Consider the following 26,775-nt stretch of genomic DNA (forward strand, 5'->3'; position numbering starts at 1 on the left):
CTACGTAATCCATTTTCTTTGGTGTGTTTCCATGCTTTCTAATATGCCTTCATTAAAGTGCATTTGCCATCTGATGTCTTGGTTACCTAAGCAACCTAAACTCTTTTGAAGCTTGTTACCTACAAAAGTGTGGCAGAGAAGGAAGAGGGAAAAAAGCAGTACTACCTTTCCTTTATTACTGTAAGTAGCACAATCAGCTTTCTTTATTCTTTTGGCAGTCTCTTCATTATATTCAAACTGCAGCTTATCACTTGATAATTTACTCTCAGGTCGGTCTTCAAGAATGTTATCTAAAAATCAATGGGACTTTAATAAGCATAAAGCCAAGTAATTTCAACTGGAAATTTGATTTCAGTTAACCATATTTGTGGATAATGCCATGAAGATTATCTGAATAACGAGATGGCAAAATAATGCATTTATTGGTCAAAGCATTCTGCTTTAATAGTAACTTTCCACTTAAAAAGTTAAGGCCCGACTTTGGTTAATACACTGCACTTTTTTGAAAGTCCATCCTTTTGTGCTCACAAGATGCTTAAAACAAAATCATCTAATAAATTAAAAATTTCTTCTTCAAGTTTGCCATCTGAAAATAACTAAGTGGCATCCGTGAACAACAAATAATTGCATATGTTCAAATAATTTAACCACATCAAACATGTACATGCCTTTGTACATTAAGCTTTCATTCCCCTCTCCTTATGTTCACTGTGCATAAACACACAAATATTTTTTACTTCTAGAGAAATTCCTCTTCAAAGCTACATATTTATTGGAGTATAATACAACTACTGATTGGTCTTTCTGGACCAAAATATTATAATTGTCTGTCACAAAAGGAATGGTTTTTATTCATTCCTGATGCTTTGACCATATTCTTTTTATGCATAACCAGTGTTGCACATGCAATCTTCTAATGGTTCCTGACCAGTTAATAATGTCATATAAAATACCCGATGTCTGATCACATTTTCAATATGAAGTAGAAACCATAAATTCACACTAGCACTTTTAACAGGCTGGAAATGCGGTGCTGATTTCATGCAGTTAAAATGCTTAACCAAATAGCCTTTACCTTCCTGGCTGTTAGCAGCAGGAGAAGCATTAAGGACATCAGCTACAGGGAAACGGAGTCAGAGAGGGAATAAGAGTAAAGGAAATTAAGATTTACAGCCAGAGAAATGAAAATTAAGTGTCAGTTTTAAAACTATTAGCCTTATGCAAACCTAATGTATCAGTAAGGAAAATAAAACTGAAAATCTTTAGAAAGTTTACAGACTATTATTTAAATTAGTTTTGCCAAAATATTAAAGTAATTAAAAATCCCAAAGACTACTCATTGTAATAAAGCAGTAAACCATGCCATAGAGCCCTTCATGTATTGCAAGGTGTGAATGCTTGCTGCTGGCTTCAGATTTTTCAGACCTTCTCTTAATTACAACATTGCTCAAACATTACTTACTGAGTTAGCTCATAATATCTCCCTTGCAAACACATTAACAAACATCTAAGTTTTTCACACTAATTTTCATGGAAGCTCTCTCCACGCTGTCCCACACAAAGAGAACTCTCAAGCAGCCAGTTAGGAAAACTTCTAGCAAAACACAGCTGGAGAAGGCACCACAACCAGACCCATAAATTTTCTTATTAGCTTAAATAATACTGCTATCCTACAAGCACTGTCAGGTCCTGAAGCGCATTTGTTAATTTTGTGATTTTTTTTTTTAATCACTAACACAGAAGCAAATAATGTAAATAAGGGACCGACTGGAAAGACGTCCTGTGCTGCAGGGCACGCTCAACCCTTGCATCTTTTCTAAATGCAGTGTGTAACACTTACACAGGTACCCATTAGACTTCAGGGTTCAGCAAGTGAAGTATTTCATTGCTTAGCTAGAAGAACACGCTCAACTTGTCAGACCAATGGTCCATCTAAACCAGTGTTCCGTTTTTGACAGTGGCCACAGGAGATGCTATTTAGGGAGAGCACCCGGCCCCTAGGTATGGTCGATTCCCCTTGTACCACCCCAACATCCACAATCACTGGATATTAGGGATGTTGGAGGGTACTTTCCTGCCTGTAACGTCTGTTTATAAGCCTGTGGTCCCTGAATTTGTCCAGTCCTTTCTTGAATCTTCTGACGCTGTCTGCCTCCACAATTTCCAGTAGCACCAAATCCCAGAAGTTTACTACCAGCTACATAAAGAAGTACTTCCTTTTACCTGTTTTGAACAGATCTTATACTTATTTCACTGCATGCCTCCTAGAACTAGTATCGTGGGAGTTAGTGAATAACAGTTCTGTACTCCCTTCACCACCACTTCATGATTTTAACCTTTGTCAAACCCCCTCCTCAGTCTTTTCCTCTCCCGGTGAAGAATTCTAGCCGTTTTAGACTCTTATTGTAGGGCCAGGCCCCATTCCCTTTTTTGGTTGCCCTTCTCCCCACCTTCCATAACTCTACCATATCCTTCTTGAGATTTGGACACCAGAACTGCACACAGAATTCAAGTTGTGGAACATCAAGGTTTTATATACAAGCAAAAAGACGCTGTTTTGTTCGCAGTACTGTTCCTAATGATGCCCAGTATTTTACTGGCTTTTTTGGCTGTCACTGCACAGCAAGCTGATGATTTCAGAGAACTTTCAATCACTCTAAGATCCCTTTTCTGAATTGTTACTGCCAGTTTTGACTTTGGAATCATGCAAGCATGGTTTAAATTTAATCCTCTAGATGTGCTACCTTACATTTATGTATCCTGAAGTGCATCTGTAACTTTTTTGCCCACTTGCTCTGTTTTATGACCTGTTTCTGGAGTTATTTGCCATTGTTGCAGCATTTAACTTGCACACTGTGAGATTTCACTGCTGCCTCTTTGGCTAATATACCTTTTCCAAACACACTGTGATCTACTTTGACATATTTTCTGAAAATTACCAATAAAAACAACATGTACTCCTTTTAAATGCCTCTAGCCTGTTCACCCATACATGGGGTTCTGACAAATGTCCTTTGATAAAACTTCAGAGGATTAAGTGTTTCAGACTCCAGCTGTTTGTGCTACTAGCATCTACCAGCCCCATAGCACTGGAAAGTATAAAAAGATGTATATCCTCATCAGAGCTGCCTCAGTCTGACATACACTATCCTTCCTTCACCAGTACTTAAATCAGGCATTTCAGACTGAACTTGAGCAACTGAAGATGTGGTGGAAGCTACTAACTGCAGTATTTTTATCACCCCTGACTTGCTAATCACTGTATCCAATCTACTGTCTAGCAGATCTGTTTAAACCACCACTGAAGGTGGATTTATACTAAGCAGCCAGTTCGTGAGGGCTCCGATAGCTGAAGCACAGAATTTTATCCTGTTCTGCTATTCCTGCTTTGTGGGCAGTGACTTCTGGCAAAAAGGAATCCTGGACAGCACATAAATCTACAAGGCAAGTCAGTAAGGCATCCCTTGCCATTTCTTCACTGAGCAGGTAAAGCTTTCATAAACCCACTGTCTCTTTATTCCCTGTCTACTTGCATGAACCAAGGGCACAGCAGCTTCTCCAACTGCACCCATGAAGTGAACAGCTTATGCTGAAAGTGGGGTCTCTGGGATTAGGGAGTAGTCAAGGAGGGCTTTGGAGAATCTGCATGTTGGATTGATTTAACGGCAGTCAGGCAGATGACTAAGCCTGTTGTCAGTCTTGAACTTTCAGGTGCCTGAACTCCTTTGGAAATGAAATACAGGTGAACACAGCTAGAGTACACTACATTAATGAACGTGATCATTTTTGCATAATTTAGGATGAACATAAAAAATAATTTATAAAGACTGTAATTTAGCATACATTGCACAGTTAGAACATTTAATAGTTGGAGATAAACTAACTCTAAAGTCCTCTACTTGTTCAAATTATTTTCACAGTACCGAAGTGCCAGAGGACACACAGTCCATCCTCCTCTCACAAGGTAAAATCAACTTATCTACCTCATTTCTGAACAAGGACTAGGATCAGATTTAAATGCCTTACTGCTACAGTTCTCTAGCAACAGCACTGTAATAAATAAATGCATATTGTTACCATCAGATAGAGATTCATAGTCGTAGTCATATTCATCCTCTTCGTCTTCTTCCTCTTCATTGGTAGATGTGGGGTTGCTAGCACTGCCACCATTGCTAGCCTGTGCTTGCATATGTGCCAGCTGATGAGCCTACAGCAACAAAACCAACCACTTACTACATTACTGGTAAGTATTTTAAAAAAGCACACGTTTTCTTCATTATTTGCATCTTATTTTGTGTATATGAAAGCACTGAAGAGATATAATGAGAGATAAATGAAATTATCAAGATCAAATATAAATTGCATTGGTAGAACGATACACAGTAAGATATGAATCCTGACTGATTATGGAAAAATGTCCCCATTGCACATTATTCAGAGTAAGAGTGTCTTTTTCCAGACTGGGATATTCTGTTTTATGCAGTTTAAACCTTGTTAAAAGATGAAGAATGTCCACATACTGGTATTACCATTGTGATTTACTTATTCTGATATAAGCATACTGGCATAACTGGGGACGATTTTCTGCAAGGGAAAGCCCTAAAACTCAGAAGAAAAGAAACACTTTTTGCCTCCTAGTAACTGTTAAAACAACATTTGACAAAATTTACGTTTTGGCTAAGAGGAATTAGATTTCAAGGAATTACTCTAATTGCTTACTATCTATACAAAATTGTCACAAGCTGAGTCTACCAGAGGTGCAGCTGCAGCTTTTTAGAAACCAAGTACCACCTCATGTAGGTACGACCACTACTTGAACAACACAGTCCTCCACAAAAAGGAAGTAAGAAGGCTTAAATATGAAAGAAGAAACACAGTAGAAGTCTATTAGAGATTATTACAAACAAATAGAATATACTGGGAACTTCTCATCATTTCTCAGCAAACATTAAATAGCAAATGTCATAGCTTCAGAGTGAAAATCCATTTACTTTGAACAAATGGTATGTGGTGCTAATCAGAATATTATGGAATATTATAGAAACAAGTAGACTAAAATTCTGTGATGGTGTATCTGTACCTTACTGTGTGGCTTCTCTATTTATTTGCAAGTGTCACAAACCACTGGGAGTCCCTCAAGCATCAATATGCATTAGATTATTCTGTTGTACATACAGGAATGGCAAAAAAAATCAATTATTTCTAACAAGAGTTCTATGAAACGTTTCCTGCTATTAAGGAGGGACTTTACCTTTTGTTTCAATATATCCACTGGTGTTTGATGGGCTTTGAGCTTCTTGTTTTTAAGCAGGATTTTTCTTTTCAATTGGCCAGGTGAAGGAAGCATGGGATCATCAGAAAAGTCACTCTCAAATAAAAACTTTGTTACCAGCTTATCTCCAAATACACTCTGAAATATTGAAAGCATTATGAAATATTGAGATAATATGAAAAATCCCAGGCACGTGCTCAGAATAATTTAGTACACTCTGTGGCCTACCTTGAAAATGTCAGCCATCTTGCGTTGCTGAGGCAAAGAACAGTGGTTTTCTATGGATATGATAATTGGCATATCAGAGGTGATAAAGGCATTGCGATCAATAGCTTCAACTACCTCCTATGAGGAAGAAAGATTATTTTAAGAACATACGATTATTTTGCAGCATTTAGTTAACTTATTACTAGTTGAAAGGGGAAAAAAGGCATCTGTTTTCTCCTCTAAGAAAGAATCCACAATTTGCTTCCAAAAGTGGAGCTCCTACAGATCAGCCTAGCATCTTGTTACAGCAGAACTGAATACATATATTTATAGTTATGTTGAAACTAAAACTACAGAAAATTATACTACATATGCTACAAAAACTAATTTGAAAAGCATAATGTTTATAATTGAGGTGTTCTCATTTTCTCATGAAGAGGAGTTTTCATGAAGTACTGTATAGTTTCTATTCTATGTTGTTGACCTGTTAGGATTTGTATTCTTCTAGGAGAAATTTTTTCTTCATTAGAAAAAAAAAATACTCGTTTCTTTTCACTTTTAATTTCTATATGCAATTACCACTATACCTTAAAAGAGATCTTAGTTGTAAGAGTGTGCCCATGATAAATGATAGGCATCCCATCGTCGCCGTCCCAGCAGTCTAATTCTACACTTCTACAGCCTTGTAAGAGAACCTACAACACAATTGAACAGTGTGAGCACAAATGAACTGTAGTCTCACATCAAAGCAGAAGACATATATTGCACAGCTAAATGAAAGCCTAGTGACTCAGAAAAAGTGCTGGAAGGAGCAATCTCTGTGGAGTAAACACAGCCCATAGAATCTACAGTCTCCAGCTAACTGCATTCCCCAGGTTGAGAAACAGTGGGAAAATTAAGAAGAAAGCATATATGTCCTTACAAGAAGTAAAATGAAGCTTAGAAGCTTATGGTACTTCTGCAGGACACATGGAATCTGTTCACAGAAAGTGGTTCTTACTGCACAGGTTGATGTCCTCAGGGACAGAAACATTTCCATATTTCTAGCTACAAGAGCAGCTGGAAAGCTACATGGCAATGTTTTCCTGGTTGCTACCATGACAGCTTCTGGGCATGGCAGCTGCAGTTTGTTTGCTGATTCTATTTTGGGGTGTGGGTTTTGCTTTTGTTTTTTTTATTTGTTTTATAAAAGGAGGTTTGAAAATAATTTCTAGCAAACACCTTACATGACGATAGTCGGAACGGGAATGTACCAGGCCATCTTGCTTGATGACATTAAGCTGGATTTACATCTACCCTTTTTCATTGGAAGTCCTATTTGTTAGAAAACCACTCAGGAAAGCAAGAAGGTAGTATGGAAGGAAGGAGAAGCTCTGGGCTTTTGACAGATGGGTTAGCTTATTATTGATATTGCTATTTAGCATGACTATCCCTGCAAAAGTTATCTTTATTACAGTTAAATATTTTACTAAAAACAAAGCTCTCCACAGTCAAAGTCATCTCTAGCAAAAACGTATATGCATAAGGAAAAATTTACTTCTTCTATAGAAATCTGAATAATTAGATTTCAGGCAGTTGTGTCAATGGTCAGCACACCACCACGGCCCACAACAGTCAGACACACTGAGCTGGAACAGAGGGCCTCCTTCCTCCAGGGATGACTACTTGAGGGATAGGAAGAGGCTTTCCCACACCATGCTTTCCCACTCTTCTCCTTTGCAATTGCATTATTCAGGCTTTCCTAACACAGCCTCACCCCTCTGTCTTAAAACTCAAAGAGAAGTGGCATGTGTGACTCCAGGTGAACCCTTCCCAATTTAATGAACATGGTGAGTCATTAACATTGAGAGTAATGAAAACACAACTCATAGGAAGTTTGATGTTTTCTCTAAGCATTTGGTAAACACACACAGACAGGCAAATGTACATATACAAACAAACTCAGAACGACAAGCCCTAGGGAGAAACTGTTCTTTTCCTGTTCACCACCAATCAGGCATAAAGTCTAAAAAAACTTTAGAATATTCCTAGAAGTAATGTTTTTAGAAGTTATAGTTCTGTTTGAAATTTCTTTGCAGTGCAATGTACAGTATTTGAATAGTGTTTTTGACATCTGAATGAACTAAAATATTAGATCAGTCTTTCCTGTGGGAAAGTCTAATTATAGTAGGTTGGGTCAGACTGACTAGTGTCTAAAAGCTATGAATCTCGAACTAAACCCATTTTTTGCCTTAGAAAAGGCATTTGAGCACAACTGCACTCACAGGCAGCTTTCCCACACATCATGTTTTCCAACATTTTACAAGCAGGAGCTTAGAACATTTAGGTTTTCAAAGCAAAAAGGTCATGTTTCTGTGACTTGCTAGTTACACAAACAAGTTCATGTTGAAAACTACGCAACAATCTAATCCTGTATACCTGGCTGTAGAGCTCTACCGAGGATTCCCCTTTAAGCTGATGGCCAGTAAGGTAAGTATTGTGTGAAGATTCAATGTAATAATATGACAGTGGAAACTGCAATTCCTCAGCATTCTCTTGTGACTCATCGTTTTTGGAGGCAAAGTTGTCTTTATCCATCAAAAATCTAGAGGTGAGAAGATGTGAGGAAATTTTATGCGGTGCTGAGTATTTTGTGAATGTCATGCAAACATCAATATACTGGTGCCACCTTTATATATATATATATATATATATATATGTATGTATATAAATTAACATAATTAATTACCTTGCAAATCCTTCAAAAGATAGCAGTCCTTGCTGACACATATTCACACTAGGTTCAAATTTCTGTAAGGAAGAAGAAATTTAAGAGATTACATTATAACAATTTTTATAGATAAGGCTTTTTTAAATTTTTATGGCTTGTACATCAATGGAGTCAGTCAGTATTCAAAAACAGTATTTATGTGGTTTAAGTAGTTAAGTGTCTGCAGTATGCTCATGCTTGCTTTACAAATTAGTTAACAAATATATTAAACCAATACCTGCAGAATCATAGAATCATTCAGGTTGGAAGGGACACTGGAAAGTCATCTAATCCAACCTGTTCATAGCAGGGTCAGCACTTAAGCAGAAATTAAGAAGGATCTGTAATCATGGACCCTTCTCCTATCTGCTGTGCTTAAACAGAACACAACATCATCTTGAATTAAAGAGAGATTTATGGTGTAGTACTTTGATGTTTCCTTAGAATTTCCATCTTTTAAACTTTGCAAATTTATATTGCATACGCTTGCCTGATAGTTGAAACATTCAATCTTTTAAACTTTGTTAACTCTTAACTTTGTTCAGCAGGGGCTTAATTTTAGATTATATTAATCATGCATCCTTGGAGGAATTAAAAATTTACAACAATGTTTTCAATCACTTCAGCCATTGTATGCAGAAGTGAATAAGATGTGATTCTGGAAAATTACTCTGAGAGGATGAATGTTTTAATTAAAGGCTGGAATAAAATATTTGAAACAAAATAAGAATATGTGGAAATGGTGTTGTTTTAGGATGACGTTCCAAGTTAGGGATAAGTTGTATCAAAGGTGGTCACAGACAAGGAGAAAACAAGGCAATGGCATGAATAACGTTTCCAAGTCTGATGTCCCTTCCCACGTAAGGCACTCATAGCCAATGAAACTGTTTATTCGCCTCAACTTATTTTTTCCTTTTTATGGGCATATTTATGGACATCTGCACAAGTTTATAGCCCATAATAAACATAATATTACATTTTAAATTTATCAAGTAGAAACAAGGACTACAAAGTAAAACACTTGGTCTCTTGAAACAAAACTGCTGGGCACACTTACAGAAGGAGTTTCAAGCAAACTGCAGAGACAACATTAGTCTGAAAGGAGATATCCCCATACCTATAGTATTCTGAATTCCAGGCAGACAATACTGGCAGGGAAAACAGAAGGAACAAGAGTCCTAGTATAAGGAATTGCAAGACGTTTTTATTACAAACCTGGATAATACTGAGGATTTCATCATAAGTGCAGTGTTCTCCTTGGCAGTTCACTAAGAAGTCATTGAGCTGCTGGATGCCCACTCCAAATACTCCCAGCGATGTGCTTTCAACTCCAGTACCATTAGTTACAATACTGGCAGCAGCAATAGCATCAGATATTTGCCTCTGGTTATCTGATAGCTGCTGCCTACTCTTAATGAACAAACCAAGGTCTGAAACATTCCTAGTCAACAAATCTAAAAAAAAAAAAAAGTAAAAAATACTTGAATATTTTAGCACTAATGTATAGTAGTTCTTCCATGTAAAGCAGATTTACAAGGAAAGCAGGTAGAAAACAAACAAACCAACCACAGGCCACAGTCTCTTCATTTCTCCTCTCTACTTTTGCTCACTATTTTAGCCTGCCCTACCATAGATTCCAGAGTTTCTGCCCAGCCACATCCTGCCTGTGTAGGGCTCAGTCTCTCAGCAAAAAAATTTATGCTTCTCCTATACCAGTTACAAATATATCTAATAAAAAGCAAGTATACTTTTTCTCCTTCTAATTTCTGAGGTATCATGGAAATATGGCAGCAATCCTATACTTAAACTTATAACTTGTCATCCTTTGTAAGACTGACTGAGACACTTTTTTTAAGGCCAATAACTGAAACTGTTCAGTAGTATAACAGTTGTATTTTCTTCTTTAACACACCTAAATCAGGCTGGAATCCGCTGCTATTTTCATCTATCTTCAAATTAGTATAAAGTGGAGTAGGCTCTAGCCCGGATCGATTGCACGGCACTGCATAGACATCAAAAAGGTCTTTAAGATCCTTCCGGCTCCGAACACTGTAAAAACAGTTGGTAAGTTCAATTTTTGCTCTTTTGTAAACTTGGGTGAATGAGGTCAATACAAAATAAAAATACATTTTACCTGAAAGATTTGAAGAGCTCTACAAATTCCACAAAAGTCATGTTACTATCAGAAACCATGAAGTTCTGAAACCCCTTCATTCCTCCTTTAACTCGGCCATGCCAGCTACTGCTGCTCCATGTGCTAAATCAGAAAGAGATTGCTCTAAGATTGGTTACATTTAATTTACACATATTGAAATATTATGCATTAACAGCTTATTTGTGGTTCTTAACGTATGTATTATCAAATTTTGAAAGCAACAAAAAAGCAGTATCTCATGGTGTGTATAATGACAGTTTGTACTTTCTTTTTTCATAGTAGCCCTTCATTTCCCTCAAGACAACTGTAAACTTTACCAGAACAAATAATGTAAATACTATTCAAAACTCTTCCTTGTGCAGAAGGGCCTGATTTAAATGGCACAAATGAAAGCATTCTCATTTTCCCTTTTAACAAAACAATGCCAGCATTCCTGTAGCACAAGCTTTAAAAACCATGTCCTGTTGCTCGTAAGCATCACTGAAGACTTGCTAAATGGAAATTAAAAGGGATACAGAACTCCTTAAAGCTCAGTGCTAAAAAAAAATAAATAACATTCTAACTGGATACAGATTTCCTAGCACTCAACCCTCATTATCTCCCAGCCGCATGGGTTTCCCAGGTACTTCCCCAAAACAGTTGGGAGTACCATCAGACAGCTCAAAGACAGGACAAGCTTCTTCTTTTCAGCTTTATAGTAGCCTCTGGAGGCCATCTCCTTCATAAAGAAACAAGGTTCTAGGGATATCCTTCTTTCAGCTTCTTGGGCTGAAGGAAGGGAACACAGACTGGAATCTCTTGAGAGCAAATGAAGAAAATGATCACAGAAATAACTAGTTGTTTGGTGCAAATTATCTTATTTGACTTGGTACCCTCTGTCAAGTTCGTTAGAGTGCAATGCACAGACCCACTGCTATTCCATACATTGACCCTTTGATCCAAACAAGGCCTTTTTTTTCCAGAAGCCCCATTATTCAGATGGCCAAAAACATGCCTAGTTCATGCTGTGAATATGAAATCTTTTTCTTTAAATACAATGCAGATCAACTGTAAGTGCAGTTTCCACACCCTATTTGAGATGTGATAGCTGAGTAAGCGAGTGTTCATATCCATTTCAGTGGAAAGTAAAATAAGCTGGTTCAGCCTATTTTCAGCAACAGTTTAAGCTATTTATTTTTTATGTCAAAACCAAGAAAGAGTATTCTTCACAGTTAATAAATACATAAAAGAAGTCAATAAAACCTGAGAGCTTGAGTAATATCAAGCCCAGTCAATTTCTTAGTAACTGCAATTGTCAACCTAAGTTATACAATAGAAATCAGTCCTGAAGCAGAATAGTAACTTTCCAAAATCCACCTCCCAAAATCTTTAGACTACTACAGGACACAGACTAGCAAGCGTAACTTGGCCCTGACTTGAACTATCTCCTTGTATGAACAAGTCCTTAGTGAATTTCAAGTACTAGTCTGTCACAATGACAGCCAGATGGGCCAACTCCAGAGCCCCTTCCTAGGCCTAAACAACAACCAACACATGCTCCAGGATCCACCAGGATCCACCAGCACCAACATCCTGAAAAGGGAGGGATCTAAACAGCCAGTACAAATATCAAGACCAATTATCTAGTCCAAACTGTAAATCCAGAAGTTACAGCATTTTTTACCAAATATCAGGCTAGGTGATCATGTGTCCAACATCATGTACACACCTGCAAATCCATCAATCTATGAATTCTGCCATCAGGTTCAGTACAAGCAGATCCAACAGCTGTGACAGGGAAACAAGACCAACTTTCTGTCCAGTGTCTTAAAGACATTCACAGTCCCTTGAAATTTGTGCTGTAAGAAGACTTTTTTTTTTTACATAAATATACTAGATCAGATTCCTCATTCACTCCTGGTCTGGCATGGATGCATGCAATTGAAAACCAAATATAATTTAAAATATTTTAAAAATACCATCTACTTCGGCTGATAATTTTCCATTTGTTTGGCATCACTATGGCAAGTACTGACATGCTGCACGTAACTTTTTGGCTAAAACCACTCCTAACATTTTTGTGAGAACAAGAAAAATAAACTATCATGAGGCAAGTGTCTTGGCTCCAAAAAACAGACTAGAACTGTAGAGTCCAGAATCAGCAGCAGATGAGCACGCTCAGCATTTCTTGGGATTCGGTCACTAAGAAGTAGCTTCTTCTACAGTACTGTCACAGGTAATACCACAAGGTTTTTTTTTTGTTTTTTTTTTTTTTTAAAAAAAAGGACGCCTCACCCCCACCACCTCCCCCAACTGTGTAAGCAGGAGCAGGTTGGGTTATGTACGTACACAGATAGAACAAGAGGAAGTTCTCTTTGCAAATAAGCCCCCGTCTCTATTTTCCATATCCTGCTGCCTATTTCCCAATGGCCTCCCACCTCCTCCCCGCTATAGGCAGCACCAGCTCAGTTCCCAAACAGCTGGGGTATACTGCAGACAGATTGAAACCTAGTAAGCTCTGCATCCATACTATCTAAGGGCAGCAGTCCCTGGAGCTATATTCCCAGAACTGTACCTAAATGTCACCTTGGGGCAATTAGCTGGTTTACTCCAAAAGAGATCCAAGGAGTGAATTAATACATATATAGTGTGGACAATCACAGGACTTTGCAGTAAAGCAGAGAGCCAACTATTTGATAGCTTAGATGTACTGATTACCAATGATGCACTGCACATATTTATTTCTTTTAGGGTATGAAAAGTATCCATACACATGAAAACTGATAAGCACAATTCAGACCCATCAAGGGATGTAAAGACCAAGAATAACACTCTCGCCAGTGCTCCAAGTCCCTTAATGGATCATAAAAACTGGGGCAGAGTAATGGATAAACGTGTAATTCTGTCCCCAGGAAGATTTCCTCAGGACAAATGAGAGCACACGTAAAGCTGCATCCAGAGTAACCTCCTGCAAATTCTAGCATAAAGGGGCATATCAAGTTGGTAAGAGCTCTACTGAGCAACACTACAGAGTTTCCAGACAGCTTTGCCCTCCAGCTTAGGGAAAACCTGTCATAACTCGGGGAGGCCCGCAGGACTAAGCTGTAGAGATCTGTACAGAAACCCAGGACTGAGAGGATTTAAGGAACATTAGCTGCCCTTCTCCTGGGAATGTGAGTTCTCAGTTGAGCCTCTTAATCTCATTTACAGAACAACAACTATTTTGGCATACAAAGCAAAAAGCAGATTTGCAAAACAGAAGCAAATTCCAGAGGAAGCAATGCAATATTTCTTCACTTCATTGAAAAGAAAATTGCTCCAGGCCTAAAAAAAAAAAAAAAAAAAGCACAGATGCCTTACAGAGATAAATCCTACTCTGGCATATACTGGTTCTGAATGATGGAGTGAAGACCTGAAAGCAAAGAATGCAGTAAGAGTTTCAGAAAGTGGTGTCGAGAAGCAGCCAGCCTTCCATGGTAGATATCCACAGGAGGCTCTACCACTCACTCCCACTGTCAAACCTAACCATTTAAAATGTGAAAAACCCCTATGAAATAGGCAATATAAACGATTATATGAGACAGGTCTCTTTAAAAATAATGTTCTACCAGCAGCAGTAATCTCTTCCATTTTTTACTACTTGGCTCTTCTTGCAACTGCAAGATCCATACTTATACCTGCACCACAGCACTCATTTTGTTAAAAAGCATTGGATGACCTCTGTTGAGACTGTCTTCCTGTATGTCATAAAGTACCATCCACTTCCCTGATATATTATCATTGTTATATTACTATTATTATTACTATTAATAGAATTAATGCATTAGTGCATTATGTCACTGCACAACCACAGCATGACCCAAGGGACTGGGTTAGTGACTGAATAATGATGAATGTTAAAGGAGAGGAGGGAAGACTGTAAGAGGTGAAAGACTTCAAAACTGTTCCTTCAGTTCCTGACATTCTGCAATCATCACCAGAAACCTTAGCAAAAGTTAATATTCCCCCAGGCAGAAATGACTTGTGCTGAGGAAACTCAGTACTTTAGTTAACACATCTACAACATTTCTGTTGATTTTCAAAATACATAAGATATTTATATTTTGGAGAAGATCTGGAGAAAGAAGTAAACTTCATATTTATGTAGTTTTGTGACAGCGTTCCAGTCTGCTTCTGTAATAGACTTAACTGAAGCATGCTGTTCAGTCACTTTTTACAAAGTTATCCTCAGATAACTCAAATGTCCTATGTTGTTCTATAATGTGTTTTAGTTGTCTGTCAAAGGGCTAATCAAATTTCTAGTGCTGTTTTTATCAAATTTTGTAGAAGTTTTTCATGAAAACCACATTTGATCATAATTAAGTTACAGCAACATTTTTCTTTTTAAATCAAAATACTGATTTTGTCTGTACCTAGACTGACTCTTGCTTGAACACATTACAGGAGAGGAGACCGGTCTTGCTGGTGAAGATGTTGCAGCTGCTAAGTTAGGAGATCCAGATGCTGTCAGAGAGTGAGCTCTTCTTGATGACAAGGTGTTAGATGGAGAAGCATTAATAATAATACTCTGATCTATGGAGAAAACAGAAGTTAGCAGCACTATTATAACATCTGGCTCAATAAAAATGCTTTCTTCCAGGAGACTTGCACCATAATTCATTAACGCTTAGTAAAATTCCAAAGAGATTCTAGATTTGTCCCAAATTAGTCAAAAAGATATATACTGAACAACGCTTACATAGGCACTTGATTTTGCTAGAAAGAAAGTGCTTCTGAAACAAAATGAAAGAAGAGTCATAAACAATTACTGAAGTTAGTTTTAAAAGTTTGTACCATTTGTACCATTCAAATTGCAAAATGCAGTTTTATATCATAAATGTATTCTCAATGCTGTAAAAAATGTCTGTATGAAAAGATTTTGAAGAAAACCCTGAAGGACTTCTAAGTAGTGAGGCTATATATCTACCTGATTCTTCTTGTTCATCAATATCTTGAGGATCTGAACCACTTCTATTACGATATTCCTTACAGCTTTTTGCCTTCCGAGTTGCCATTTCATCATCAGTGGCCTCTCCACTTTCACCCTAGAAACAGTGAGCACCATAATAAACATTCTGAAAATACAACTTTTTTTCATCCTTATTCAGTGTCATCTGCAACAAAACCATGAGATGAATCAGCTATTCTATATGAAACAGACTCCTGTAAAGCTGGTAAGTGCACTGTCAGTGAAACCGTCTAAGCAGAAGAAAGGCAACGTAAGCCTCACAAAGGATACGTAACGAAGTGTGGGAACAGTAGGTGTCACCTCAGTGTGACATCGCACAGAAGACGACAATGATCGCGCCTCTCTAAAGTGGTCCAGCTGCTTTTACACTATTCCACTGGTGCATAGGAGCCCTAAAGAGGATGGATCTTGTCATTTGAGGATGACTTCTACCTGCCTACTAGAGTATTTGGATAGCGTAGAGCTGCTAGGTTCTGCATGTTTTTCTCTTCTGGCTATTGCTGAAAGTGACTGAGTCCAGAAAAAGAGGAGACACTGTCCAGTGTTCCTGTCAGCCACCTGAGATAAAACTTCATGCTAATGTGAGGCAGAAGAATTCTGGTGATGTTTTGGGGAACACGAAAATGAAAAGGAGCAAAGAAACTGACTATAACCTCCACACATCACTCTGCATGTTGCTACTCTTATTATTAGCACATTTAACTTTTATACTAAGGTAGCACCTAATGGTCTCAATCAGATTCTGTCCCCTTCTGCTTGTACAGTGCCCACATGTACTGAGAAAGCTCCAAGCATGAGAAAAAAAACAACAAAAAAAAACCCAAAAGCTAATTGAAATTAATAAGCCAAAAACCTGAAACTCCAATGAACAATTTTAAAATTATCATCTAATATCTTTTCTCTGGTTCAGAATACATAGTCAGGTACACAATAACTACAAGAAAGAAACAAATCTGCCAGATAAATAACAAAACATGAATAACAAAATATTCTACCCTCATGAGTACTTTCTTCTTTTTCTTGGCTGTGCTTATTCCCAGAGTATTGTTTCTCTGCACACTAGGTTTCTCAGTGCTTTTGGTAAGGGTTCCTGTGCTTGTGTTTCTTGCACTCCATCGCCTGCCTCCAAACAGTTCAACAGCCTGAGCCAAGGTTGGGCCTTCAAACCTTCCATCCTCCTACAAAAATTCACAGCATTAACAAAACAAGGAGAAAAACTGCCAAAGAACAGACACATTTTCTTTCAACAAAAGACAGAACATCATTATTGCAACAATACGATGGGGCTTTTTAAAACATTAGTAAAATATTTTGTTTGCTATTTTGTTTTGACTCTCTCAGCACTCAATATTTCAGCATCCTATATACAGTCATTGTTTGCTGCTTAATAAAATGCTTATTCCAAAATTCCAAATATATGAAGAACTTCATAATAAAAAAAGATTTATGTTCAGTGTATTGGAAACATTATACAGAGAATCAGACCATGTTACAAAGTTGGTGATTTGGCATGCATCTTTCATCTTAGCTTACTAATAATAGGAACTAATTGCATAACATTAGGTTGTTGTTATCTTTGAACTTTTCTTTTCTTACAGATAATCGCAATATCTTTTTACCTGGTAAAGGCTGACATACTGTTTCCGTAGCCACTGTAGTCTTTGATCAGGGAAGCGCCTCATCTTTCTTACAGCTTTAGACAATTCCAGCAATCCATCATATAGCATTCTAGCAGTATATTTTGGAGCAACAAAGTGCAGCAACTTATTATCAGTAGTCTGAAGTCCATAAAGTAGTGTTATACCATTTTCTTCAAGAGACATATTACACAGTTTATTTTGAACACACACAGTGTGCATATCAATGCCAGGGTGTCCCATATATACAGCCTTTGCTGAAAACAAATCCAGAAAACCTTCCACCAATCCATTTAGTCCAGTATTGCCAAGAAACTGATATTTACCAAGCTCGGGAGTACTGCTCGCCACACTCAGTTTTGCTTTAGCGTTTGCAGGGCAAACTGTTGTGGGTTTTGTCCATGTCAAAGTACTATTGTCAGGCTGAAGTTGAAGAAAACAACGTGCCGAGAGATGTGTCTCCTGGTCATAATGAATGACAGTTGCCCCTTGCAGCATGAACTGATGGACGTCGGCTCTGATTGATAACACGTACCAAGGAATGAGTTCTATCCCATGACAGAAAGCTTTCTGTGGCTCTTCGACTGAATTTGTGTCCCACTCCTTTAACTGCTCAAATATATCACTTTCAGAATCTGAAAGATCTCCAATTATAAATCTGTATGTGAACAAAGATGAGAGACTTAGAATTCTGTACACCTACTTTCTACCTTTTGAAACACCTGATACACGTGCTGATTTATGCTTTGATTGATTAATATTTTTTCTGCTGGAGCTTAAATTAAAAAAAAATCACTATATAATTTGGACTGACAGGAACATCTGTGGTTAAATTTCTTTACAGTATTACATTTTATGTTATTTTAATTTTGGATTAATTAAAAGATGTGGTACAATTAATTATAACAGCTTTAATAGTGTAATTATATTTTCCTAGAGTTCTCCATATATTACTTTAATAATAAACAACTATAGTTTGCATCTGAAAGCCAAGTGATTCCAGTTTCTATATCCACTGCATAAGATAGCTTTGGTTGACATATCAAGTACTGCACATGGAGACTGTTAGCAGGATCTAGTGGACTGAAGACAGGACTTCTAATCTCTGTTCTTTTACTGATGTAATATGTGGCCCTTTCCAATTACTTAAACTCTCTGATTACCACTTGTAAAGTAGTGATTAATATACCTACCTTTCTCAGAAGAACGTAGCAAGAACTTTGTCGCTGACACTTCCTTTTAGAAATTTTACATAAGCAAAATATCAACACCAAACATGTATCCAACAATTAACATTTTTGAAATATTTTACCATAATTAGAAATAGTAGATATAGAGTGACAATAGCTGAACTAATAAATGTGGTAGTTTAAAGAGAATTTCTTCCCTACATGATCTTCTAATTAACATATAAAATGAATGCATGTTAAATATTTTGATACTGCATTAATGAACATAAAAAAGAGCAAACTGTTTATGTACAGCAGAACTGGCACAGTTTCCTAAAGATACCTGGCCAATATATTCTACGACAGTTTTCTCTGCATATTCTTCAAGGCATTTTGTCATAACACCCTCAGCGCTCCTCCTTCATTTCCCCCCAGTACTCTCAGCCCCTGCCCATGTGCTAGCAGCTACGCGAAAGGCAGCTCATGTTGTGATTTGCTCGTGTATACTATCTCGCTAAGCTAAACAGCAAAAACACTACTGCTCTTCCTCAAACTTTTCTCTCACTGGGCCACTAATTTGAACTTTCCCCCTATATCCAGACATCAACTGTAATGATTCTTATATGAATTTATTAATTACTGAGACCTCTACCTCTCTGTCAAATTTAGCTAAAAGTGGCCAACAGGTTTAGAAGTAATTGATGGATGGGGAGATTGACAGACAAAGGCAGAATAACTGTATAAGCCCAAACTATAACTTTATTTCCTTAAGAAATCCACCTAAAAATAAAAGTCATGTCTTATACCCTAGCTGGTATAAACTGGTGTTGAAGTTGACGAATCTTGTCACACATCTGTATATTAAAATATTTAACAGGACTATGCAAGATTAAGATTTTTGAATTAAACCAACAACTAAATGGTCTCTCTCTCCCCAGTGCCCTCAAAACACTCAAATGAGTCTCTGCAAAAATCCTGAGACTAGATTTATTCTGAGACTAGATGCGCATGTCTGGAGAAGTCTAGTACAGTGGAGATGGAAACGGCAGAGCTTTGTTCATGCCTTATTTCACATTTGATAGTGCAGGCAGGCTGCAGATTAAAATGTATAAGCAGGTAAGCCAAGCACACACACAAGCATATATGGAAACACAATCTATGGCATCAGCTGGCAAAAGCAATATAGCCATCAATTACCGAGAACTAACTTACAGAACTCGCTTTGAATCAGAAGCTTTCTTTACATGTGCTGTACTGAGATGCAAGGAAAAGAAAAGAAAGGACAAAGGAAATGTTAAAACAGATTGCAGTTTTAGGCAAGAAATTGCATGGAAAAGGAAAAAACTTGAGTTTTTTCTTCTTACTCTAAAAGATATTTACTGCAGTTAGGAAATTTAAAAGGGAAGATGTGTTCAGGCTAATTGAACGATATGACAGTTTAAAACAACTTAGTAAGTAATTTGATTAACAATTCTTTAAAAACTGTATTTCAAACCCGAAATTTTTTGTTCTTCTACCTGCCCTTCTTTGCTTGACAACTGACAAGACAAAGCTCTTAACAGAAATTAAATTTTCATATTTATTTGGCACATCCAGAAATCCTGGATGAATAGGCAGGTCACTGCCTATAATTAGATTAGGTAGTGAATAAGTCACTGATTACAGAGTGACACAGAGTTCATCTGCTATTACAACTGGGAAAGTAATAACTTTACCCAATACTGACTGATTTTATTAGATGCCTTTCAATTTTAAGTTACTAGTTTTGCTGGGTTCATGTTCTAAAATACACACTCAAACCAGCAAAAAGCAGACTAACTGCAAATCTTCCTTTCAATTCTGAAATATGAGAAGTATGCTGTGCGGTGTGTTTTTCTGCCTTTACGACCGCAATAATACAATTATGAGGTGGTACATAATTATTATATAATCTTGGTTATATATTACTTTATAACAAATATGACCCAGGCTTCACAAGAAAGGCTATTACTTGTTCAGAGTATTAAAAATAAAACACACATTGCTGCCTCCATACAGTAGGGACAACAGAATAGAGCCCCTGTGCCTCTCTGCAGCAATTTGCTTCTGTGCCTCTCCCGGCTCTCTGGATGAGCAGGAAAGAGATAACAGGAGAATGAGGAATTTCCAAAGTCTGTGCAAGACTTCAGGTAAAAGAATAATTTCAGAGGTACTTTCTGCAAGTCATTACACTATTAAAATCAGTATCTACTGCACCAGAATTATCGATACTAATAAACTGAGTAGGTATTAGGCTGAACTGGGAAACATACTTATTTCCAGTTTTGTTCATTTAAATTTTAAGCTTTCATTTCAATGTTCTATTAAATTTTTTTTTCTTGCATTTAATTCCTACTTTTAGTGGAACTTACTACATTGTATTTCAATATAAAGCATAAATAACTAATTTACCAAGAAGTAATTTCATAAAAACCTAACCAAGCAGACTTCATTTTCCCCATATTATTCTTGTATATTCAAATTCTACTTTGCTTAACCAAGTGAAATTTTGATTTCCCTAGTTCATTTTCCATTTGAGTTGTGAATTACAAGATGGTTTTGAAGTATATTAGTTAAGAAAAATAATTTCTGGAAGAAAGCATTTAAATTGAAATAAGTCAAGAGACAACACAAATGGACAGAGAAGTGGGACTGTCTTTCTTGGCATAATCTACCGCTCCACTGACCAGAAGCAACTAAAGCCAGATGCGAATAATTCTATTAGAAAACATTTTTTCGGGAAATAACAATTATTTATTTGAAATGAAATTTACAATTGCAGGTTAATGAAATAAATGCATTTAAAACAGGAAGATGGTAGTTCCTTCTCAGGCAGTCACTTATTAGATTTTATGTATAAATAGCTGAAATATGTTGGATACTTCTGAATATACAGAATTTCTGCTACACATAATCTATTTAATAACCCTACTAGTGAAATAAGTATGTTCTTTTATGCAATACCTGATGTGTCATTTTACATCACCTCACCTCTGAACCGTATAGCTGTGCCTGGTCAGAAACATACTTTGCTGCTGCTATAAGATATCAATCAAAATGAATTTTAACCCCCTTAGAAAAGGCTTTATCTTTACCTAATCTATGTATGTGCACACATAAAAATGTTTACAGCTTGGGAAGAGATAGCAAAGCTAACTTGGCTAGTGACAGTCCTGCAGCCATGGCACCAGGAACTCAACACTCAATGCCTGGCCGAGTATCGACCAGCTCCCTACAAGGCTGGAACACCACAAGCTGCTGCGCAGCTCACGCGAAGCTCCAGGCCGAAGGAGCAGTGTTCTGGTCTGCCCAGGTTACTTAGTTTAAAGCAGACCCATGAATGTCTATTATGGGCTACAATTCACTGCAAAGCAACACTCTGGAAGATCATGCGGACTGTTAAAGTTTGCATTTACTGTATTTCTTGCTGGTAGATAGTATACAGTATACTGGATCTTCCATATATCTGAGATTACTGAACAGTGAGTTTTTCCATGGGGTGCTACTAAGTGGACACCTAGGCAAAATAGTATGACTAAGCCAGTCTGAAAATTCAAAATGTCTAATGACTTCCAAATGTTTTCTGGACATAATTTAAAAGCCTCGAATGAACATGTCCTTAAAAGAAGTGTTCTTATGAACAATAATAAATAGCCTTTATTCTGAATGGAACAGAACGCTGCCCTAGCATGCAGAATATAATGTTCGGAGCTCTGATAACAGATACACCCTGGTGCTATTCCTGGCACCCCAGATCAAAATTGTAATCATAACTGCGGATTTTTAAAGCTCTACATGTAGGATGAAAGGGATTTATCCTGATGAAAGGAAGTAATTACATCATGAGGGAAAATAAAACCAGATAGAGAGTTTCAAGCGTTTGAGTATGAGCTACTTAGCATAACTCTGGTGGGGGTAAAGTTTTGAATTAGAAGAGGATAAACACAAGGAAAGATGTTAAAGTTACACATTTTTTCTATAAATGACCCTTGGAAGAAAAAAATGAAAGATGAAAAATGTGAAATACAGAGATAAAGACAGAACAATAAAATATGAGACCTACTGGTACTGGTTTCTGTCCTTCAAAGAGTTTTTTCTTGAATTGCTCCCTTCACTGAAATTATCTTCACCCTCCTCAGATTCCAAACTGCGATTACAACTCCGAATAGTTTGAAATATATTGTTTGCTGTTGATTCTTTTTCTGGATTATTTAAACCATCTTGACCCACTCGTTGCAAGAAATTATCTTGTCCACTGTAATCTGAAACAAACTGAAGATAACTAAAAGATTAGTATAGTAACAATTAGAATACTGTGTCATCTTCTTATCATTAGAGAAATTTTTTACAAGAATTAAGAATATTTAGCATATCTTTCCCATTAACTTCTAATGGGATTTTATATCTACTTTTCATACAATACAGACCAGACCACTGCATAAATCTAGTAACACAAGTAACAGTAATTCCTGTAGATTTTTTAAAGCCCCAGTCTTAATCTTGTCAGATAGCAGGGACATTTTTTTCAAAACAAAGCAATAAAGCTTGATGGAATTGCTCTTTTCATACAAGAGCCTCATCCACTGACCTTCTGAATTCTGTTTTTAAGGGACTCAAAACCTTCCCATTACCAATGAGGTAAGCAGAAGGTCATAGCATTTAATAGCAAGTATTTTACAGCTTTCAGAACGTGGTACTTTGGTACAAACATTAATTTCTCAGTACTTTTATGCTGAACTATGCATAAACAACCATTAACTTTAAATCATTTTTACTACTACAGTTATTATGAGAATTAGACTGAGGTACATCTAACTGAACTGTGAATAACAGTTTGGTTTAGAGAACTTTAATTAGATGCATTGTCATATAAAATACTAAATAATATAAAATAAAAGAAATAAATAATGCACTGTCATTGGATACAGATAGGAACATAACCTCTTACGACATCACTCCCATTTACCTCTAGTGTTTCATCCTGAGAGTTATATCGTGGACAGAGTCTGATGAGGCTTGATGCTCCATCCAGAACTTCACAAAGCTCTTTTAAAAATACACCACAGAAAGGAACCACTTTACAGCCTGGAATATTGAGTGCCCGATTGACCACTTTCCGGTATTCAGATGATGACTCATGTTGCGCCATAGCATCTTTCAGACTTCTCATAGATTCAATATCAGACTGGTCCATGAATTGCCACATTTTTAAAACTTTTCTTGACCTATTGCAAATAGAGATCAAACATCTATTAAAAAAATTAAAAGCACAATTTACATTGAAGCTCAACACCTGCAGCATATGTAGTAAAGGAAATTATAATCATTACTGAGAAATGAATGAAATGGCTCATTATTTTTACAAAAACTCTGGATAGCAGACCATTTTCCCCTTTGGATTATTAAACATCAAATCTAAAGAGGAGAAACAAGCAGTCCAATCTACATATGACTGGAGCAGCATTTGTGATTTTAATATAAGCCCAGCTGCATAAGAAAAACAAGCAGGCTTTCTTACATTTTTAGTGTGCCATTGCCTTAAAATTATAAAGGCCTAAGAAGAAATAAGAAAAGATTAAAGAAATGGCATAAGGACAAACCAGATGGTTTATTACAATTCCCTTTTCTGTATTATGAACAACCCATGAAGTTAGCAAAAGTAAAAAAAAAAAAATTATTTAAAATAATTTGTATTGATTTTTTCCCAATTTACTTTGACTCTAGTAGGAGGATACATGAGTCAAGATCATGTTTTGACTCTCAAGCACCAATGCAGAGCTGCAGAGTTTTTATTGTAGATGAAAAAAAAATTTTAATTTCAAACAGAAATGGTTCTTGGGGCTCCCTGAGAAGGACTGCTGGTACTGCCAGGAGGTCTCTCACCTTCTGAGCTGTATATCTACGCAAAGGCATGGTCATTCTAGCCAGCCCTGGCCCCAGACATACCAAAAACTTTGTAGAAAAGCTAACAACAGAACAGCCCTAACTCCACATTCTGCCCTTGGCCTGGAAACATTACAAATGTGCAAGTAGCCTTCCTTTCCTCTCTTTCCCTTGTGCAGTGCAGATGCATCTAAAGAGATAAAATTAAGCCCTTAATTTGTTCTGCATTTTCCCTCACAACTTATATGGCTAGGAGACTGTGGATGGATTCTGCTGAACAAGACTCTCTGTGTCTGTGACTAGTTGAAATGTGTTTTATATACCAAAAATGTAAACAAATAGTTCAATGAGAGTCCTTATTAAACCACAAAGAGAGACAATACAAACACATTAAAGCTCTGTTACACAAACACAAAATACAAAGAGGGTCAGAGCTAAGAGATGGGAAACCTGATCTTGACTCTTGCCTGCACAGCGTAATTCGCTGCCTTCTGAACTACACGTCTAGGCAAAGGCATGGCTCTTCCACTCACCCAGCCCCATACATACCAATAACTCTGTAGAAAAGCTAGCAATAAAGTGTCTTTATCCCCCTACTCTGTCCTGGTCCTGGAGACGCTGCAGGTCTGGCTATGTAAGATCATTACAGTATGAGACATCAGTATCAGTCAGCGCAAGAATATTGGAGGGGGTTAAAGAAAGAGTTTTAGCTGATTATTTTTACAATTTAAGTCTGACTATATAGAATGATACTATTACTACACTTCACTTATGTTCTGCAGACTCCAACCCCAAGCTACAATAGTTTTGGTTGATTACAGATAGTTAAACCAGAACTGCTTTCCATCTTCTTTTCTCATTTTAAAACTTTCTGTTTAAAAAGCATCTGTTTTCTAATGTAACGTATTTAGAATGCACCAAGATAAACGATGGTGTCTTCATTTGAGAAAATGTCTTTTAGCATGTTTATTTTTTCCAAGAGGGTCATTAGGAAGTCACAGGGTGAGGTGATGCGATTTAGTCACAGCTTTCTGTTAGTTCATTGTTCTTCAGAGAGGTCTGCTTAACAGAAGCTGCAATGTAATCCATCACTGAAACATCATTCAAAAACAGAGTTGCCAGTACCTTAGCCCTGCCAAAAATTCCATTACAGCATTGTAGTTGCCCATATTCCAGCAGCATTTTGCCACATGTACTAAATATGAGAAGACTTCTCGTTTCTCCTCCATAGAACCTGCAGTCAGGATCAGCCAGGTAACCCATGAGCTCACCTTGTAAAACAAAACAGACAAGGACAATCAGCCAAAGTAATAATATTTGGAACATTCATGCATTTCTTTTTTTCCGTCCATCAGAAGGGTATCAGCCAAAATTCTGCTCATACACACATGGCAAATCACACAGGCATTACAAACACACCTTACACACAGACATCCACACATTCCTATACTTGAATGATTAACTAGTCTGAAAATACTTATTTTAAACAAAAAACTACTGTATGTTAATACCTGGTATTCTAAATATACATCGAGGTCACTGAAGAAGATGGGCAGCTTAAGTTAATGCTGATTTCTGAAGCTGCCAGAGTGATCTGCAGTGCCAATTCTCATTAACATAGCATTAAAATCTCAGGCTCATACTAAGTAAACTAAGTAATCCTTGTTCTTACAACAGGGACAGTGAAAGTTAATAAATCATAATTTCTGATTTTGCTTAAGTTCACTGAACTGGTAAGTGTTTTACTTAATGTACAAATTTGCTAAGTCCTATATGCACTGAACACTTAATGTAATTCATGTTATCCACATGCCAGATCATGAATGAAATATAAAACTCTCATATTCCTAAGTGTGACCATACTGCCAACTTCTGTCTGATGATTAATTAATGACAGAATCAGAAATTAACTTAATACATGATTCTGTTCACATTAAAAAAATCAAACCTTCATTTTACCAGTGTGCAAATTTTCTTTCCAGTTTCTGTTCCCACAACATCCATAAAAAGTAGCTATATTTCACATGGAAATCTAATTTAAACCAACTGTTCCTTTTTACAAAATGATTCCCTGGGGCTTGATTTTTGTCATTGTATAAACACTTATGAAGCAATAAACGTGATTTGTTTACTGACACTGAGTTCCATTCTTTGGTCCTGAAGGATTTCAAGTGTTTACAGACATTACTGGTGTGAGGAGAGGCTTATAAAAATTAGAAAATGTTAGTTTTCCTCTCACTGGGGATACCCTGTTTTATTTTAAAGAACAAGCACAAGAATTAAAATAAAAATGTGTTAGTACTAATTGAAAAAAACAACAAGAAAATATATAGGGCTTCTATTTATGCAAGTCTTCATAGACACAGTGTTCCGAGCCTCTCATTCCTAAGGGAGAACAGTGAAAGAATATGAAGAAATTAAGTTGCTATTTAGTCTTTCTGATGCCCAAATAAATCAAGAACAAATGAAAAACGTGCAAATGAGAAAACAAGCTATAGCTGTAATATGTATGTGTGTGTACAAAAAGAGTCAAATTTTTAAGACTGAATTCTTAAAGAAATGAGGTTATAAAACCATCCCGTCTCTCACCCAGGGAAGACGCCCTCGGGAGTGCGTACCACAGAGACGTGGTTGCTCTGATGAGATGTGAGGCTCAGGAGACAAAGGAACCCTATGAACCAATGTTCAACCTGCTCTA

At 36.9% G+C, this 26,775-nt stretch overlaps 1 protein-coding gene across 2 annotated transcripts in view; it reads right to left on the reverse strand.

Moving 5' to 3' along the window:
• The window catches only part of PLCE1 (phospholipase C epsilon 1), a 146,309-nt gene that overhangs the window by 23,283 nt on the left and 96,251 nt on the right, over positions 1 to 26,775 (reverse strand). Inside the window, exons 4-20 of one of the 2 annotated variants that reach the window (XM_026066683.1) lie at positions 25,203 to 25,348; positions 23,161 to 23,419; positions 22,258 to 22,466; positions 16,990 to 17,665; positions 16,366 to 16,548; positions 15,329 to 15,446; positions 14,775 to 14,934; positions 10,363 to 10,485; positions 10,141 to 10,277; positions 9,444 to 9,682; positions 8,208 to 8,269; positions 7,898 to 8,063; positions 6,067 to 6,174; positions 5,501 to 5,617; positions 5,252 to 5,410; positions 4,078 to 4,207; positions 166 to 290 (exon numbers count right to left, since the gene is read on the reverse strand). In XM_026066683.1, coding sequence (XP_025922468.1) covers positions 166 to 290; positions 4,078 to 4,207; positions 5,252 to 5,410; positions 5,501 to 5,617; positions 6,067 to 6,174; positions 7,898 to 8,063; positions 8,208 to 8,269; positions 9,444 to 9,682; positions 10,141 to 10,277; positions 10,363 to 10,485; positions 14,775 to 14,934; positions 15,329 to 15,446; positions 16,366 to 16,548; positions 16,990 to 17,665; positions 22,258 to 22,466; positions 23,161 to 23,419; positions 25,203 to 25,348 — 3,117 coding nt within the window. Of the gene's footprint in view, positions 1 to 165; positions 291 to 4,077; positions 4,208 to 5,251; positions 5,411 to 5,500; positions 5,618 to 6,066; positions 6,175 to 7,897; positions 8,064 to 8,207; positions 8,270 to 9,443; positions 9,683 to 10,140; positions 10,278 to 10,362; positions 10,490 to 14,774; positions 14,935 to 15,328; positions 15,447 to 16,365; positions 16,549 to 16,989; positions 17,666 to 22,257; positions 22,467 to 23,160; positions 23,420 to 25,202; positions 25,349 to 26,775 lie in introns of both variants that reach the window. The other variant, XM_026066682.1, reaches the window with a different exon arrangement.

Source organism: Apteryx rowi, unplaced genomic scaffold (genome assembly GCF_003343035.1).
Source record: "Apteryx rowi isolate R43461 unplaced genomic scaffold, aptRow1 scaffold_246, whole genome shotgun sequence".
Taxonomy (NCBI): Eukaryota; Metazoa; Chordata; class Aves; order Apterygiformes; family Apterygidae; genus Apteryx; species Apteryx rowi.